Source organism: Vicugna pacos, chromosome 11 (genome assembly GCF_048564905.1).
Source record: "Vicugna pacos chromosome 11, VicPac4, whole genome shotgun sequence".
In the NCBI taxonomy this organism is placed as follows: Eukaryota; Metazoa; Chordata; class Mammalia; order Artiodactyla; family Camelidae; genus Vicugna; species Vicugna pacos.
Window position 1 is genome coordinate 23,076,121 of NC_132997.1, and position 15,907 is coordinate 23,092,027.

General features: G+C 42.4%; 1 protein-coding gene and 1 pseudogene across 1 annotated transcript in view; one reads left to right on the forward strand and one right to left on the reverse strand.

The window, feature by feature from the left end:
* LOC102526939 (cyclic AMP-dependent transcription factor ATF-5 pseudogene) overlaps window positions 1–5,547 on the reverse strand; it is an 82,080-nt pseudogene extending 76,533 nt beyond the window's left edge.
* Window positions 5,548–5,740: 193 nt separating this feature from the next.
* Window positions 5,741–15,907, forward strand: part of LOC140699200 (formin-2-like) — a 79,266-nt gene continuing 69,099 nt past the window's right edge. The window contains exons 1-2 of the mRNA XM_072970930.1: window positions 5,741–5,775; window positions 14,958–15,149. Coding sequence (XP_072827031.1) covers window positions 15,087–15,149 — 63 coding nt within the window. The 5' untranslated portion in view covers window positions 5,741–5,775; window positions 14,958–15,086. The remainder of the gene's footprint in view (window positions 5,776–14,957; window positions 15,150–15,907) is intronic.

Here is a 15,907-nt window from a genome sequence, read left to right on the forward strand (position 1 = left end):
TGGCTTTCTAATGTATGGGAGCCTCAAGAAGTGAAAGAGAAAAGACAAGCAAAAAGGAAGAAACAGTATCTCAGGGTCAGGCAGGTGGGTGGGCAGAGCAGGCTGGATGTGTGGGGGTAGCTTGAGATGTTTTTTGGGGAATCATGTGATTTTTACTTAACAGCTACATAACTGTGAACAAGGTGAGGAATAAACTATACATAGTTCCTGGAAACCTCAACTAGGATGCTTTTCATTAAAGCACTTTTATTAATAATTGAGAACTGAAAACATACAAATTAAATTCATCAGAATAGCATATACATTATCGCTAACCACCAGGAGCACATTATTAGGGATGTTACTAATATCAAAATGAATTTTCTTTGCATTTTACTTGCACTCAAAACTGTTCAGAAACTCTGGGTTTTCTGTTGCTCATGTAAGATGGTCTCCTCCCATCTTTGAGCTCCAAAAACCATACAAGAGAATTCTTTATTAAAAGTCCTATTAACAGCTAAACCAGCACAACTAGGAATATGGTCAGGAGCCTCTGTAGATGGTTTATACCATTGCTGGTCCTGTCTTTCAAACAGGTGGTACCAATACCCAGCACAGTCCCAGGGAGGGATGGAGGGAGGGCTAGAGCTGAAAGTAATAAGGACAAGTTGATGGAGGAGATGAATCTCAGAGGAAGGCAGGACCTGACTAGGACCCAGCCCTTCTTCATGATGGGCTGGAGGGAAACAGCACTGGCATCTAAACAGGATGCTCCTCTGGTGTAGGGACTGAATGTGCTGCTTGCAAACTGCATGCAGGTCATTTGGCATGTCCGCCTCCACCACAAACACACCAGAGGCCAATAACACCTCCAATCAATGCAACAACAAAAAGTGAAACAAAGCCCACATACATTTCAATGCCCCTGGAGACTGGATAAAAATCACACACGCTGAGTAGTAGCCCTAAATAGGTAGAAAGAAGAGACAAGTACAGCGGGTAGAAAGTCAAAGAGAGACAAAGAGGGAAACACAAAATCTGATGAGGAACCAGCAGAAAAAGGGCATCCTTCAGGGACCTTCCCCTACCATATCAAGTCCCAACTGCTTAGGAAACAAAGCCCCTCAGAACTCAGTCCCAGCCATCCCAGCTGCCTCTACTCCAGCTTTCTCCCCAAGGGACCCACCCACAGCCTCACTTCTCAGACAGCTCCTGCTTTTCCTGGCCGGCTGTGACCTGTTCAGACTTCTGTGCCTCAGCGTGCGCACTCTCCTCTACCCGGAGTGCACGTCTCATGGCCAACTCCCAGTCAGACACCAACACCCAGCGCGAAGCTTTGTGAAGCCAGACACAGACAGCCGCACGTGACTCAGGCCTTTGTCACCCACAGCACTCTACAGGGGCATTTTGTGTTCCCGCCCAACTGCATCCCATTGTCTGGAACAAGAGCTACTGAAGGGCAGGCACCATGTGAGTCCTCGCAGAGAACTGGTGCTCAAGGAATTCAAGTGAATGACCTTGCATGAAAGGTTTTCAAAAGGCTAAAAAGCAAACCATGCAAAAAGCAGACAATAGATATTTTCTGCTATTGAAAGCATGCATTTTCTCAACTCTACTCTTTGGCTGAGTATCACTTAGGAAGCAGACACAGATGCTCTACCACTTCCTAGTTGGGCATCTGTGGGCAAATTAAGCAACCTCGCTGTGTCTCAGACTCCCGCTTACCGAAAGGAACCACCCCTGCAGTGTGGTTAAGAGGCCTAATGAATATATGTTTAAAAAAACAGAAAACATTGACTAAATGGTAGTTCATACTTGCCTGCTGTAATCACAGAAACATTAACAGGACCAGATACTGCACCATCAGGAATATGAACATGACAAAATTTTTGTTAAAAGTATGTTTTTTTGAGGAGAGCTGAAAGTCAACAAATCCAACAGCTTGTCTTCCAGCTGCACCCTGCTCTCTACAGTCCTCAGGACCGATCCCTAGTGACCACTATGTCCCCGGCTCCTCCGACAATGCAGACTCCCAGGTCTCTGGTCTCTGACCACACCTCCTCCTCCTCTTCTGTAGCTTGCCCACTAAGGACACCTAAAGTCAGGCATTCCTTCGGCTCAGCTCACACATTTTTTCTCATCTTATCCCCTCTCAAGCTTTCAATTATCATCTCTATGGAGATGGCCCCACGACCTCTCAGTCACATTCAGAAAATGTTTCAAGCTGAATTTATCCAACACAGATGGTTATCTTAATTAGATGATGAAACATACAGCTTCAACTTCTCTCTTTCATATCAATTTTTTCCTTTTCCCCTGAGTCTTATACATCTCACCAGTCCTAAGCTTCCTCTTCCCTTGCCCACCTCTTAAAACTACTTGCTTGCTAAGGCTTCTTTGGTTTTTCTGTTCTGTCTCACCGGTTCCTAACTTCTCTGGGATAATGAACCCTTTGAAAATATACTGAATGATATGGATTGTTTACTAAAAAGAGAAACACAGAATGTAGGTAAGCAATTTCACCTAACCAATGACCTCAAATAACAATCTGTGTTCCTGTACACCAGACTGCCACTTACACAAACTTCCATCTCCAGATTCTACGTCCCTCTTATTTTCAGGATGCCTTGTGGATACAACCTAAAGGGCCTACTTGCATCATAAACTTAAGAAGTCCAAACCAAAACTATTTCTCCTTAACAAACCTCCTCTGCCTACAGTATTCCTCCCCTAATAACGGCACCACCATGTCCCCAAGCTAGAAGCCTTGCAAATAATAACCTTCCCCATACCACATCACCAGGTCCTGTCTCAGAATCTCTCCCAAATCCAAATCCCAACTCTTAAGCCTCTTACCCTGTAAGACCTCATCATCCTTTGCCTCCCATACCGGCCATGATGAAAAGTCCACCACTCCTCTGACAAAAGCCCATTATTGACTCTAACATCTCCATTTTCCACACCGCTACATCACTTCACCTTTAGAAGGTCACGAGCCAAGCTGATTCCCAGCCTCAGTTTTCTTCTGTCATTTCCACTAGTGTTGATCTACAGTCTCCCAAAATTTCAAAACTGATCATGTGCCTGCCTCTTTTCAAAAACTCTGATGCTTCTCCATTACACAAATATAAAATCAAACTCCATTCTGCCTACAGAGTCCTCCACAATTTGCTACCTAAGTTCTTTTCCAGGATTGGATTCCATAGCTTAGATTGTCACTCACACCTATTATCTTTCTATCAAAATCACACCACTAAGAAAGGCTCAATTCAAACTCCACTCTTTATATCCCCTATGTAATGTTTAGGAAAGGACTTTTCATGGAAAAGGCAAAATTCCTAATGAAAAGATTCAGAAAATTAAACAAAATTGTTTCCTTCCTTAAAATTTTAAGTCCTTCTGGAAACATTAACCTTTTTAAAATATCAGTTCTTCAAATATTATTAATATTTCAATCAAGAAATCCTTCAAAAACCCAGCATTGTTAACCAACATTTACTAAATAGTAATAATGCACAATGTAGATTAAACTCTCATATGAAGTATCATCAACCTGAAGATTAAAAGCTATAATCTAGACGCAGGATTCTAATTTCAATATTTATACTTGGATTTTACTTAAGAAAGGAAAAAAAAAATACAGTAAGTGGACTTGACATTTGAGACTTAAGTCACTTAAGCCCACAGCCGAGATAGAAAGTTACCATATCTAAATCATCTTCAGGCTAGGGAAAATTCTCATCAGTTAAAAAAAAAAACTTTTGACTGAGATGTCATAAAATTAGGCTTTTTCAGTACACATTAAAGCATTAAGTTTTTCTAAGCTCCCAAGGATGGACGGGCAATTCCAAGCCCATCACAATGAGACCTGGTGACTAGCACACATACCAGCAGGTGCACAGCAATCAGACTTACTCCAGGTAAGTGATATTGTGGGCAGTACTGTCTTTCTGTTACCTTCTAGGACCTTGTTTCTTTTAGGCCTGACCTAATTTAATTCCTTATATCTCCTAACCTACTGAGTTCACGAGAATCTTCACAACTGTGTACTGTGAAGCACTCTGCTCCTGAAGAGAATGCAAACAGTCAAGTATTTTTTTAAAGAATATTAGCTAGTCTTTGTACCTAGCTAGCATACGTGGTAAAATATTCCCTCTATGTATTTCTAAAATTGTGACCATTCAAATTTGAATACGTTTCTGAAATAAATTTGCTTGTAGGAGTAAAATATGCTAAAATTTCAAAATTATTAATAACACTAATTAAGGAAAATAGGGAGTAATGAAAAGAACTCTGGCAAATGAAACCGGATCTCAGGCTACAATCTCAAGTCTGACTCTTTAGTTGTGTGACCTTCAGAACTGGCTTCACCTCAAAACACTTTCTCATCTAAAATAGAGCTAGCACTGCCCTTCCCTCTCTGCTGGTGGCTGTTCAGGTAACATGAGATAAGGTACATAGCACAATACCTGACATGAAGTGATCATAGTCTGCTTCCTTCATATAACACAAAAGACACACAGGAAAGTTTAGGCATAAGGAAGCCTACACCACAAATCTGCATGAGCACAAAATATCACAGGTAGTTGGTTCTAACAACAAAAAACAAACAAAAACCACCATCAACCCCATCCCAAGAACACTTCTGAGGGATCTCGAGCCAGACAAGGGCGCCTGCATGTGGTTCTGCAATAACTCCGTCAGGGCGGCATACACACAGACCACTAAAGCTTTAACAGAGAAAGTCCACAGTCATTATGCCAAAACCTGTGAAAGCCTTTATGCCAGTATGAGAGCTCACGCCCGGTAAAAGGGGGGAAAAGTCAAATTAGGCCCAACTCCAAGAGACTCCTTAAATAAGTCACAACAGCGATGCTGACTTACCCTTCCTGAAACGCGAACAGTACCATGCCCAAACCCATTTAAACACTTCAAGATGGAGACATTCCACACCCACACTGGTGCCACTACATGCCTTTTAGAGAGCCTGCGCAGGGGAGCACCCCTGGCACCACGGAAGATGCTGAACCAAAGCCGACCGCGGAAAAGGCAGGGGAGGGGGGAAAACAAGACGATGACTTCGGGGTTGTGCACTCGCGCCGCTGAGAACCGCTGTCCAGACCGCAGTCGCCTCCTCAAGCATCTGAAGTACTTCGCGGCTTCACTATGGGGACGTCAAGGGAAGGCCGCTAGTCAAGTACCCTAGGGCTGGGGGCCGCTCCCGTCCCGGCGGTCCCGGGTCCCGGCCTCCGACCCCCGCGCCGCTCCCCTACTCCGCGCGCCATCGACGACCGCCCGGGAAGCACCGCGAGTAACGACCCGGCCCGAGCGGCCCGGCCCCGCCCGAGATCACCGGCGCGCGGACGGCGGGCAGCCCGGCTGCAGTCCGGCCAGGGTGGGGGTCGGGCACGACGCCATTGCCGCAGCCAAAGAGGCGGAGCGGGAGGCCGGGCGAGCGCGGCCGGCACGCGGGGCGCGGACACTCACCACACCACGCGGTAGGAGCCCTCGAGGATGAGACTGCTGGAGCGCGGCCCCACGTCTAAGACTTGCCGGCGGACCACCTCGAGGCCGCCGCCCGCCGCCGCCGCCGCCGCCGCCGCCGCCGCCGCCGCCGCCGCCGCGCTGGGCTTAACGCTCCGCGGCTGCCGCTTGGCCCACGCCGCTCCTCCCGGAGGGACCGCGCCGCCGCCGCCGCCGCCGCAGCCGCCGCAGCAGCTGCCGCCTCGGGGGAGCCGCGGAGCTTCTGAAGCGACGGCCGCTCACACCAACTGCCTTCTGCCAACTGGCGGACCGGTAGGCGGAAGGAGGGGCGCGGCCGAGGAGGGCTCTGGGGCGGGGCCTGTCCTGGCAGCGAGCGCGCGGATTGGCTCCTGTGTTCTGGGGGCGGGGCTGCGACTCAGGATGGAGACAGGATACCTGAACTGGTGTCCACACAATTTGTATTTTTTTTCTATTAGGAATAATTTTGCTGTGAACATTTGTAAACCAGTTTTTTGGGGATCTAGGTTTTATTTCTCACAGCTGCATACCTTAGATTGTCATGGCTGGGTTATAAGGAAACTCAATTGTTGGCCTTTTTAGAAATTCCAGACTGCTTCCAAAGTGGCTGCACCGTTTTACATATTTCCACTAGCCGACTCTGAGTGTTCCAATTTATCTCTACATTATAGCCAACACCTGTCATCGTCTGTCTTTTTGATGATAGTCAGCCTCATGGTTCTGAAGTGGCATCTCCTTGTGGTTTTGGATTGCGCTTCCCTGATATTGAGCTTCTTTCATATGCTTGTTGGCCATTTGTATATCTTCTTTTGGAGAAATATGTATTAGAAATTAAGTATTCTAGATAAAAGGCTCTTTTCAGAAATATGATTTCTAAAAATAGTCTCTCATTGTGTGGCTTGTCCCTTACTTTCTTGAGAAATTACTGCCCCAGGTCCTGACATTAGCTCTTCCCTCGCATTGAATCCTCCCTGGACACATACATGGTGGTCTCCCTCCTTCCTTCAGGTCTTGGATCAAATGCCTGCTTGTCAGTAAGATCTCCTTGGATCCCTTGTAGTGATCACCCAGTAAGAACAATGATGACAGCCCCATGCATCAGCATCTGTCCCACCTCCCTGCCTCATTTCCCTTCAAGCTTTAATCACCATGTCCATGTAAAGTAGTCTTTTGTGAATTGTTTAATTAACTGATTTGGAAATTTCATAAAGGATTTTTTTAATCAGTTTGTTACCTCTTTATCCCAAATGTAATTCACTTTACGTAATCCAGTATGAATGCAAATGGAAGAATGAATGAATTGCATGAGAAACAATAATATATTTCACTTTATTTTAATAAACCTATGACTTTTTCCAAATCTGCATGTGAATGCATATGCCAGCATAGTTCAGTCATTAGCCGTCTGATACAAAGCTAATTTCTTCATTTTTCTTGGAAAGTAACCTTTGGCTTTGGAAGATTTAATAGAAAATAATAGATGAAAAGCTAAAATAAATAAATAACTACTTCATAAAGACTAAATGTGGTTAACAGTGGTGCAAATTAAGCTGATTGAAGCTTGAGGATGGGTAGATCCTCGGAAGGGTCATCATCTGCCACTGTGTCTCCCCTCTGAGTGTGAGGGAGTTTGCATGTCCATGGATGCATGTGTGACCAGGCTGGGAGGTCACAGGTCAGGAAGGCTTTTCAGTACCAGCTTCTGCTCTTTCCTGGCCTGGCCTTGTGTCGATTGACAATCAGGTTCAGTCCCTAGGAGTTTTCTGGGAGTGTTTGTATTTCCCTGGGTTACAACTAAATAATTACAGCCTAATGTGGTAAGTGCTAGGATAGAGTTCTATGGAAAGAACAGGATAGTTGCTGAAGAGGCCACAATTTCTTGATCTTGGGGGACCTGGGGTAATCTTCATGGTGAGGCAATATTTGGGGCTGTTCTTATAAAATGTATTTGGGGTGAGGAATTCTGAGTTGGAGGAAGGTAATATATAGGGGAATTGGAATGAGATTTGGGTAGGGGTTGAGACTGACAGAGATGGATGTGGCCATAGCAGTCTGGAGTGGCAGTGAGATTGGAGAGGGAGAAATCTGCTTCTGAGACTTTTTTCGGGGCTGACCTAGATAGGAAGTGTTGCCTCACTGGATGTGGAGGGGAGAGACTGGAAGAAGACTTCTTGCTTGGGTGTTTGGACCAGATGGCCATAAACCAGCGTTGGATATTCAGAGGATGGACACTGGGGACATAAAGGAACAGATGATCAATTGGCCACATTGATCTCTTTTCTTTTAACTATTTATTTTGAAATAATTATAGCATAATTAGTACACTGAGATCCAAGGTAGCCTTCAGCCAGTTTTCCTGAATGATAACACTTACAAAAGTGTAGTACAGTGTTAAAATCTGGAAATTGACATTGGTATGATCCATAGAGCTTTTTGTGACTTTGCTGGTTCCCGTGCACCCATGTATGTGTGCGTTCATGTATGCCTGTATGTATCTGTGCAGTTTTATTACATGTTGATTTGTGTAACCATCACTACAGTCAAGATATAGAATTGTTCCTCCTCTGCAAAATCTCTCACACACTTTCCCTTTTCCTGACTCCTTGCAGTCACAAATGTGTTTTCCATCTCTGTAATTCTTGTCATTTTTGAGAGTGTTAAATAGTATGTAATATAGTAGTATGTAACCTTTTGATATTGGCCTTTTATCACTCAGTAGAATTAATTCCCTTGAGATCCATTCAATTGTTGAGTGTATCAAAACTTCACTTCTTACCATTGTTGATTAGTAGTATTCCATGGTATGAATGCACCAAAACTTGTTCCATACATTGAGGGACATTTGGGTTGTGTTGAAGTTTTAGCTATCACAAATCAAACTGTTACAAATATTCATATGTATTAACTTTTGTGTGTGGATACATTTTCATATCTTTGTGATAAGTGACCAGCATTGCATCTACTGTGTTGCATATTAAATGTATATTTAGAATGTATTTTTAAGAAGCTGCCAAACTATTTTCCATAATGGCTGTACCATTTTAACATTCTCAGAAGCACTATATGAGTATCTAATTTTGCCACATCATTGGTATTGTCACCATTTTAAAAAGTTTTCACTGTTCTAATAGATAGGTATAGAGTAATATCTCATTGTGATTTTAATTTGCAGTTTCCTAATGGCAAATGACCATCTTTTCATGTGTTTGTCTTCTGTGTATTCTCTTTGATAAAAACATCTATGTCTTTGCCCATGTCCTAGTTGTATTGCAGGGCTCCGTATCACCACTCTGAGACACCTCATTGTGCCTCGTTGCTGCTCGGAGGGTGGGGAGGAAGCACCTGCTAGCCCCCTAGACCCTGTGAGGTGGAGGTTGGGGGAGGCAGATTGCTGAGTAGCACTCCTCCCACTCACCACCTTTGCCTCAGCGCTGCCAGGTCAGGCTGCAGCTCCAGTTCTGAACGTGGCCACACTGATTCCACAAGGGGCCAGTTTTCTTTTGGTCTTGGCTGGAGTAGAGCCAGTATTAAGAACAAGGTTTTTCTGCCAGACATCCCTTTCCCTGTCCCTGGGCTAGAGGGAGGGAGAGGCTTTATTTACAACCCTTATCTTCTGGTGGTTCCAGGTCCAGGCTTCTCCAGGATCTCAGCAGGGATGATGGGGGAAAGAAAACCCGGGGAGCTTCACCACTCCTCACATTGTCAGCTTCCTGGCCAGTCAGCCTTCCCTCCATTTTTCATAGCTTTCCTGTGTTTGTTTGTGGTCTTAGTGCCAGGATTTTTAGTCACAAGAAGGACTGGCAGCAATGGAGTGACTTCATCTTGGCCCCATGTTGGTTTTTAAGGACATGGGCCACTTCAGGAGGCAGTCTAGACTCAGTAGAGCTTTGTGAAGGGACCTCAGTGTAAGGCCATTGACACCAAGAGATGATGGAAGAGGGCTTGGGGCCACTCCAACTTTGTTTGAACCTTGGCACCTGTGCTTACTGGTTGGGACTTAAGACTCAGCTTTCTTATTGTTCAAATGGGGATGATGCTGTTGCTCCTAATAATGCCTATGTCTGTGACATTATGCATGTAGAGTAAGTTGTAGGATACCTGATTGTTACTAAGGGCCCAGTAAAATTGAGCTCTTGCTTTATCTATAAATGAAATTCTTGGCTCTAAGAAGATCATTTTTGGGCTTAGTGAGAGTGATCTAAGTGAGAACAAAAGCCAGATTACAGGGATTCAAAAATCAAGCAAGAGATGAGAAAAGAAGTCAGTGTACCTTCAAGATATTTTGCTGCACAAGTAGAGAGAGGGTTGTGAAGGGATTCAGGGAAGTGACTGGGGGAGAAAGGAGTGTCAAGTTTAGATAGGAAAGAATAAAGGACTGAAGAGGGAGAAATAAAGAGGTAAATTACAGAAAGAGCCAGGTTGCTGCTGATGCTGCATTTAATACCCGGTATAAAGAAAAGAAAACTATTCCTTGAGACCAGGCACACTCTCCCGTGAAGCCCATCCAGCACAGAATCCAGTTCCTGGCTATCATCACTGATGTCACCAAGTATGTTAACCTTTACCACTTCCAAATCAGACTCCCACTGGAACTGTAACCCACCACTTCAGCTCCTGGTAGTCTGCAGCTCCTGTTGCAGAAAGGAGAGAAACAGAGGAAAGGTGAGACTGAATGAGGAGCTAGGACATCAGGAATTTTTATATAATAAGCTCCAGTCATTTATTGTTATGCCATCAGCTTTATTCCAGGCATGTGCTCTGGTTATGATGATGACAAAACAGACATTATCCTTGTGCTTATGGAGCTTTCCTTCGAATGTGGGAGTCAAGCCTTATGTATTCATGCACAGTTCTGACATGTGCTGTGAGGCAAAGGGAATTTGTACAGTGGAGTTATATTACCAGGGGAATTCTGCATGGATGTGGAGGGTAAGGAAGGCCTCCCCAAGGTAGAGAGATTGGAGGTGAAATGGGGTAGTGGGTACTGTGGAAGCTGAGAAGCGTGGGGAATGTTCTAGACACAGGGCACAGCATTTATGAATGAGGAATGTGAAATGTTTGTGGAACTGAATGAAAGCCACCAAGACCAATGTGTTCAGCAAGTAGAAGCAAGACCTGAGATGGGAGGTGGAGGAAGATGAGCCATGCGGTCATCGTAGGCACCCAAGGTCTAGGGTGTTATTCTAAGAATGCCAGTTAGTTATTACAGAGTCATAAGTAGATTGACATAGAGTACATGCTCTGGTCCACATTTTTTACAAATGACACTGTGTGCCCTGTAGGACTTATATTAGAGAGAGCCTCGGATGGCTATGAGGAGACTAACCCCAGTAACAAAGGAGACAAATTGAGAGAGGAGGTAGTTTGGACAAGGATTACGGCCGTGGAAATGGAGGGAAGTAAGTGAACTGGAGACTTAGTGATGCATCAGATGCGGAGGCAAAGTAGAGACAGGTGTTTACATGACTTTCAGCTTTGTGGCTGGGTGACTAGTTTCCAGTTTCCAGTAATCAGGATCACTGAATATTTGGGGGAAGAAAACATGAGTTTATTTTTAGACTTTTATATGGTCCAAGATGCATCTTGGAAATGATGAGAAACTGGTTGCCTTTGTGGATATGAAGGGAAAACAAAGGCTTATGATGGAAACAAGGGCTTCAGCCTGGGCAGTGAAGACTGAGGAGGTCTGCAGAGGGGTGGGAGGAATTCCAGGACAGAGGGTATTGTACTGTCACCAAAGGGGACAGTATTAGGAGGCAAGCCTAAGAGTGAGAGGCATGGCAGTGTCTGAGGAGAGAGGCAAAGATTTAAAGATTAGAGTTAGAATAAAAATAGTATGAACATTGTAGAAACTGAATTAAGGAACTGGTAAAAGGCTGGCCTGGCACAGTATTTTTACCCGTATCCCTTAGAGCACTGGGTACTTGGGAGTGTTACTGTCATGTTCTCTCTCTGTCTCTGTCTTTCTCTTTTTCTCTCTCTCACACACAATCATGTTTCATGATGGAATAAGTATGGGGATCACTGTTAAGATGAAACAGTATGTCAACAACATAACTTCTAAGAATATTTGTCTAGCACCGTGAGTGTCAAGGTGGACGGCCCATGCAGCAGTACTTACGGACTCTCAGGGATCCAAGTCCGCGTTCTCTGGAACAGCAATGGAGAGACACCTGCTGGGTGTCATTAACAGACTCAGCCACAGAACTGTGCATCCATCCCTCTCAACATCCTCCCCTCCCTCTCCACCCCTGCTCCCCAACCCCCTTCTGGGAAAGGTACAGTTTCTCTCAGGAGTTCAAATAGCAGGGTTCAGTGTCAGGGTGCTGTGGGTTTAGGGCAGTGGAGGTCAAAATACTTGGTGAAACCAGAGATGACAGCCAGGAATCTGGATCCATTCCAGCCAGTGTTTGGGTGAATAGCGTGTCTGGGTGTTGGGTGGGATGAATCTTTGGTAACCAGTGAAAGCCTCCGACTTAGCAGCAGGGCTCTAGCTCATTCACAGGCAAACAGGAAACCCTGAGAAAAGGATGTTCTGAAAGAAACCTTCTGCAGATAATTGGGGTGGGGGTGGGAAGGGGTGAACAGTAAAAGAAAGGAAGTAACCAAAAGATAAGCCCTGTCCTGGAGCCTGAAATTATTTAATCTTAGAAAGTTTGTGAGGGAGATTTGGAGATGGAAGGTTTGTTATTTAAATGTTTAGAACTTGGAAGTTCCATTATGTTGGTAATGGATGTGTTAGTGTGTAGCTACTTTCCACATAGCTTTGGCCATAAGGAAAAATGAACCTATTTCAATAAGTAACTCTCATCACCACTGGTATGGCAGTGAGATCACCAACATCCTCTTCATAGAGGGTTATATACAGTTTTAAAAAGCAGAGGAAGAAGATCACTATAGAAGGTTTGAGCAAATAAGAGTGATATTATGAGTAACTGGGTATTTTGTGAGGTGGGATTTTGCTGGAATCTGAAGCCCAGCATTTATCTTGCAATCTCCAGTGCCTAGTGTAATGCCTGGTAAACAGTCAGCTTTTGATTGAATGGGTGGATGAATAAATAATCCCTAAAATTCATTTTTTTAAAACAAGAACCAGAGGAGAACACTTGAGACTATATTAACTTTGGAGGTCAAACAAAGCCAAAAGTATCCAGATGACCTCTAAGTTCTGGCATGAATTTATAGCACTAGTTTTACATAGTTGATAGTTGCTGATAAGAATGAGAAATGGGTTTTTACCAGGTAGAAAATTACTGACTTTTGCTTGATCCCACATGTCTTGCAAGGAGAAAGCCAAGATGTCAGGGAAGAAGAAACAGTTGGTATTGCTGTAGCAATGAATATCGGGATATTGCAGATTTGATTAACATTAAGTTTTAGTTCTATTTTTGTAACTTCCTACACATACGTATTCCCGCATTAGAGATGAATGATATGTACATGAGAGCGTTTTGTTGAGTGAATGTATAGATGAGTGAATTCACATGTACCTTTGCTGGACGCAGCCTTCTTATTTCTTAATCTATTTGTATCCTAGTGTTTGACATGACCAGCTCTGTCTCAGGCATGCCTAAGTATCTATTTGGGATTCAAATTACCTCATAAGGACCCTCATTTTACTGTAGGATGATGGTAAACACTTGGCATTATCTGCATATCATTATGTCCTCGATATTTCTTATTTTGATTGTCTTGTCATTAACTTTCCTCCTTTAACCTCTCTCTTCTCCCAGGACATGGAGGCTTTCTTTTTTCCTATTCAATTAGTGATCTAATTTTTCTGTCTTTAAAAAAATTACTGACTTCTAACTACATACAGTCATTCCTTGGTATCTGCATGGAATTGCTACTCAAATCCCCAGATACTCAATCCCTTAAATAAAATTGTTTGTAATTTGCGTATAACCCACACACATCCTCCTGTATACTTGAAATCACCTCTTGATTACTTATAATTTCTAATACAACATAAATGCTATGTAAATTGTAGCTGGAGCACAACAAATTCAAGTTTGCTTTTTGGAACTTTATGAAATTTTTTGCCCTGAGTATTTTGGATCTGTGTTCGGTTGAATCCACAAATGCAGACCCCGCGGATACAGAGGGCTGACTGTACCATGAATCATACTGGTCACTAGGACCACAGAGATACACAGGACATAGCCCTTCTCTCCAATAAGCTCCAGTCAGTAGAAGAAGTAGGCATACATGTGTAGCACCAGTAAGACATTGTAGTAAGCACAGAACAGAATATAAGGTTCTCTGTTATTGTGGACAGAGACTTGTTATAATGAGGATCAAGGTGGGCAAGGCAGGCTTTTTAGGAAGTTATACTGAAGTCAAACCATCTTGTTTAATTCTATGTATCTTTTGTTGCATTACATTCCAAAAGCCAAATGGATCAAGCCCTCAGAAGATCTATTGGTCTGTCATCAAATCTTTCCCTGCTGAAAGAAGTTTCCTTTGAGGAGCTAGTCTTTGCTGGGTAATCCTATCAACAGAAAAGCCTGCATTTCAAATCAGTCAGTGAACACAAAACACAAAATAGCTTTATTAGAAATCTCTCAGGTTCTATCATTTACAGCACTTTATGGCTGAGCTGCCTTATGTTTAAACAACAGAAAATGTTGAAGGGATTTTAACTCTGAGGACTAGACTCAAACCCAAGATATGGTGGTTGACTCAGACTTCTTAACGCACTTAGAAAATGTAGGATTTTGACTGTTTTCAAACATCTTTGTGAATTATAGAGATAAGACTGAAAATAAAAATCATCTAAATTCTGTATTAAGAATAAATTTTGTGTTTTTTGAAACCTGTAAAATATTCTGCCTTATGTTAAAATGCAGAGGATCCTCTCCTATAAAGAACCAAACTTAGAGCAACAAATTTTTAGCTTGGGTTTTAAAGGGTGAAAGAGGACAGTTAGAAAGAAAAGAAGCCTGGAGCATTTTTGTGATGAAAAAATTTGGAATAATCTAAATCTTCTATTTTTGTTCCATGACTTAATAATTAAATTGTACTTTTCTTTTCCCAAAACAAAGAGGCAGAAACAATGATTGCAATAGTTAAATACATATTTATTTCTTTAAAAAAGTTATAACACCTTTAGGATCAAATTACTTTCAAATTTAACTTGATTACTTTCTGAGAGAAATACCACTTTAAAATAAAAGTCTTGCATTCCAGAGAGCATTATAAATACCTAAAAACAAGGGAGGAAAACTGTACTGTTTTAAAGCATGCTGGAATAAATAAAAATATATTTTTTTTGGTGCATGACTAATAGCGAATAGCAATTAGGAGATTTGGAGATGATCTAGTTTGCATTAAACATATTTAAACATTTTAAAATGTGTCATGAATTAAGTCAAGCTTTACCTCAAATAGATGCTGAAAATACCAAAATACACAGAGTTTTCCTGTATTTAAAATCATGATTATCTAACAACCACTTGGCTTTTGTTTTTCCTCAGAGCACAATCAGATGAACTGGAAAAAATGGAGACGCATGGCCGGTCCTCCAAAGACAAGGAAAATGACAAGTCTCTGGACGAAACTGAGCAGTGAGCACATCATAGGACCCTGTAGATGGCATCCAGGCTATGGGTGGGCTCTTTCCATTTGAAAAAATGCAGTATCTTCTGTGCGCACGTGTCATGAATAATGTGAGGATAAACGTGTTTTGTGCATTGTCTTTTACCTCTTAACTTGGCTTTCATCGGGCTTCTATGAAATGCCACACACTGTGCTTTCCCAAAATTGGGGAAGACATCATCCTTGCTTAGGACACCAAGAGCATGTAATTTTTGTGATTTTTTATGGTTATATTTGTTCAAATGCTGTTTATCTGTATGATACACATTTTCATAGGAATCTCCACATTTCAACCTGATAAACCACATTTCTTTAAAAACAAAAACTTTCTTCTAAACATATGCTAGCTCTTGAATAGTTTTTAACAACTGATTTTTGGATTGAAACAATAGTTTTTGTAAATGTTACTCATTAAAATGGATCTGAAACAGAGTCTGAGAATCATAACTGTATATGAATGAAGGATTCTTTTGTATTGGTAAATATATCTTATTCAATCCTCCAATAAGTTAAATTTCATTAATTTAAATAATTAAGAAGTAATCTGAATAAAAAGTAATGAAGCAAGAAACAAGATTTTTGTATAATTTCACAACAGCTATGCAAAGTCTTTCTGATTTCATTCTTTCTCTATAAAACACATGTAACTATATTTATATAGTTATATATGTATATAGTTAGTCCTATTTGTATACCCACGTGGATGGAGCTGTTACTCCAATCACTCGGAATTAATTTTTGCTCAGCGTGCCTATCAGCAGGCATTTAATACATGTTTTGTTAATTGATTCAGGTATTGCTAATCAGTTAACTGATTTACAAGTTAGGA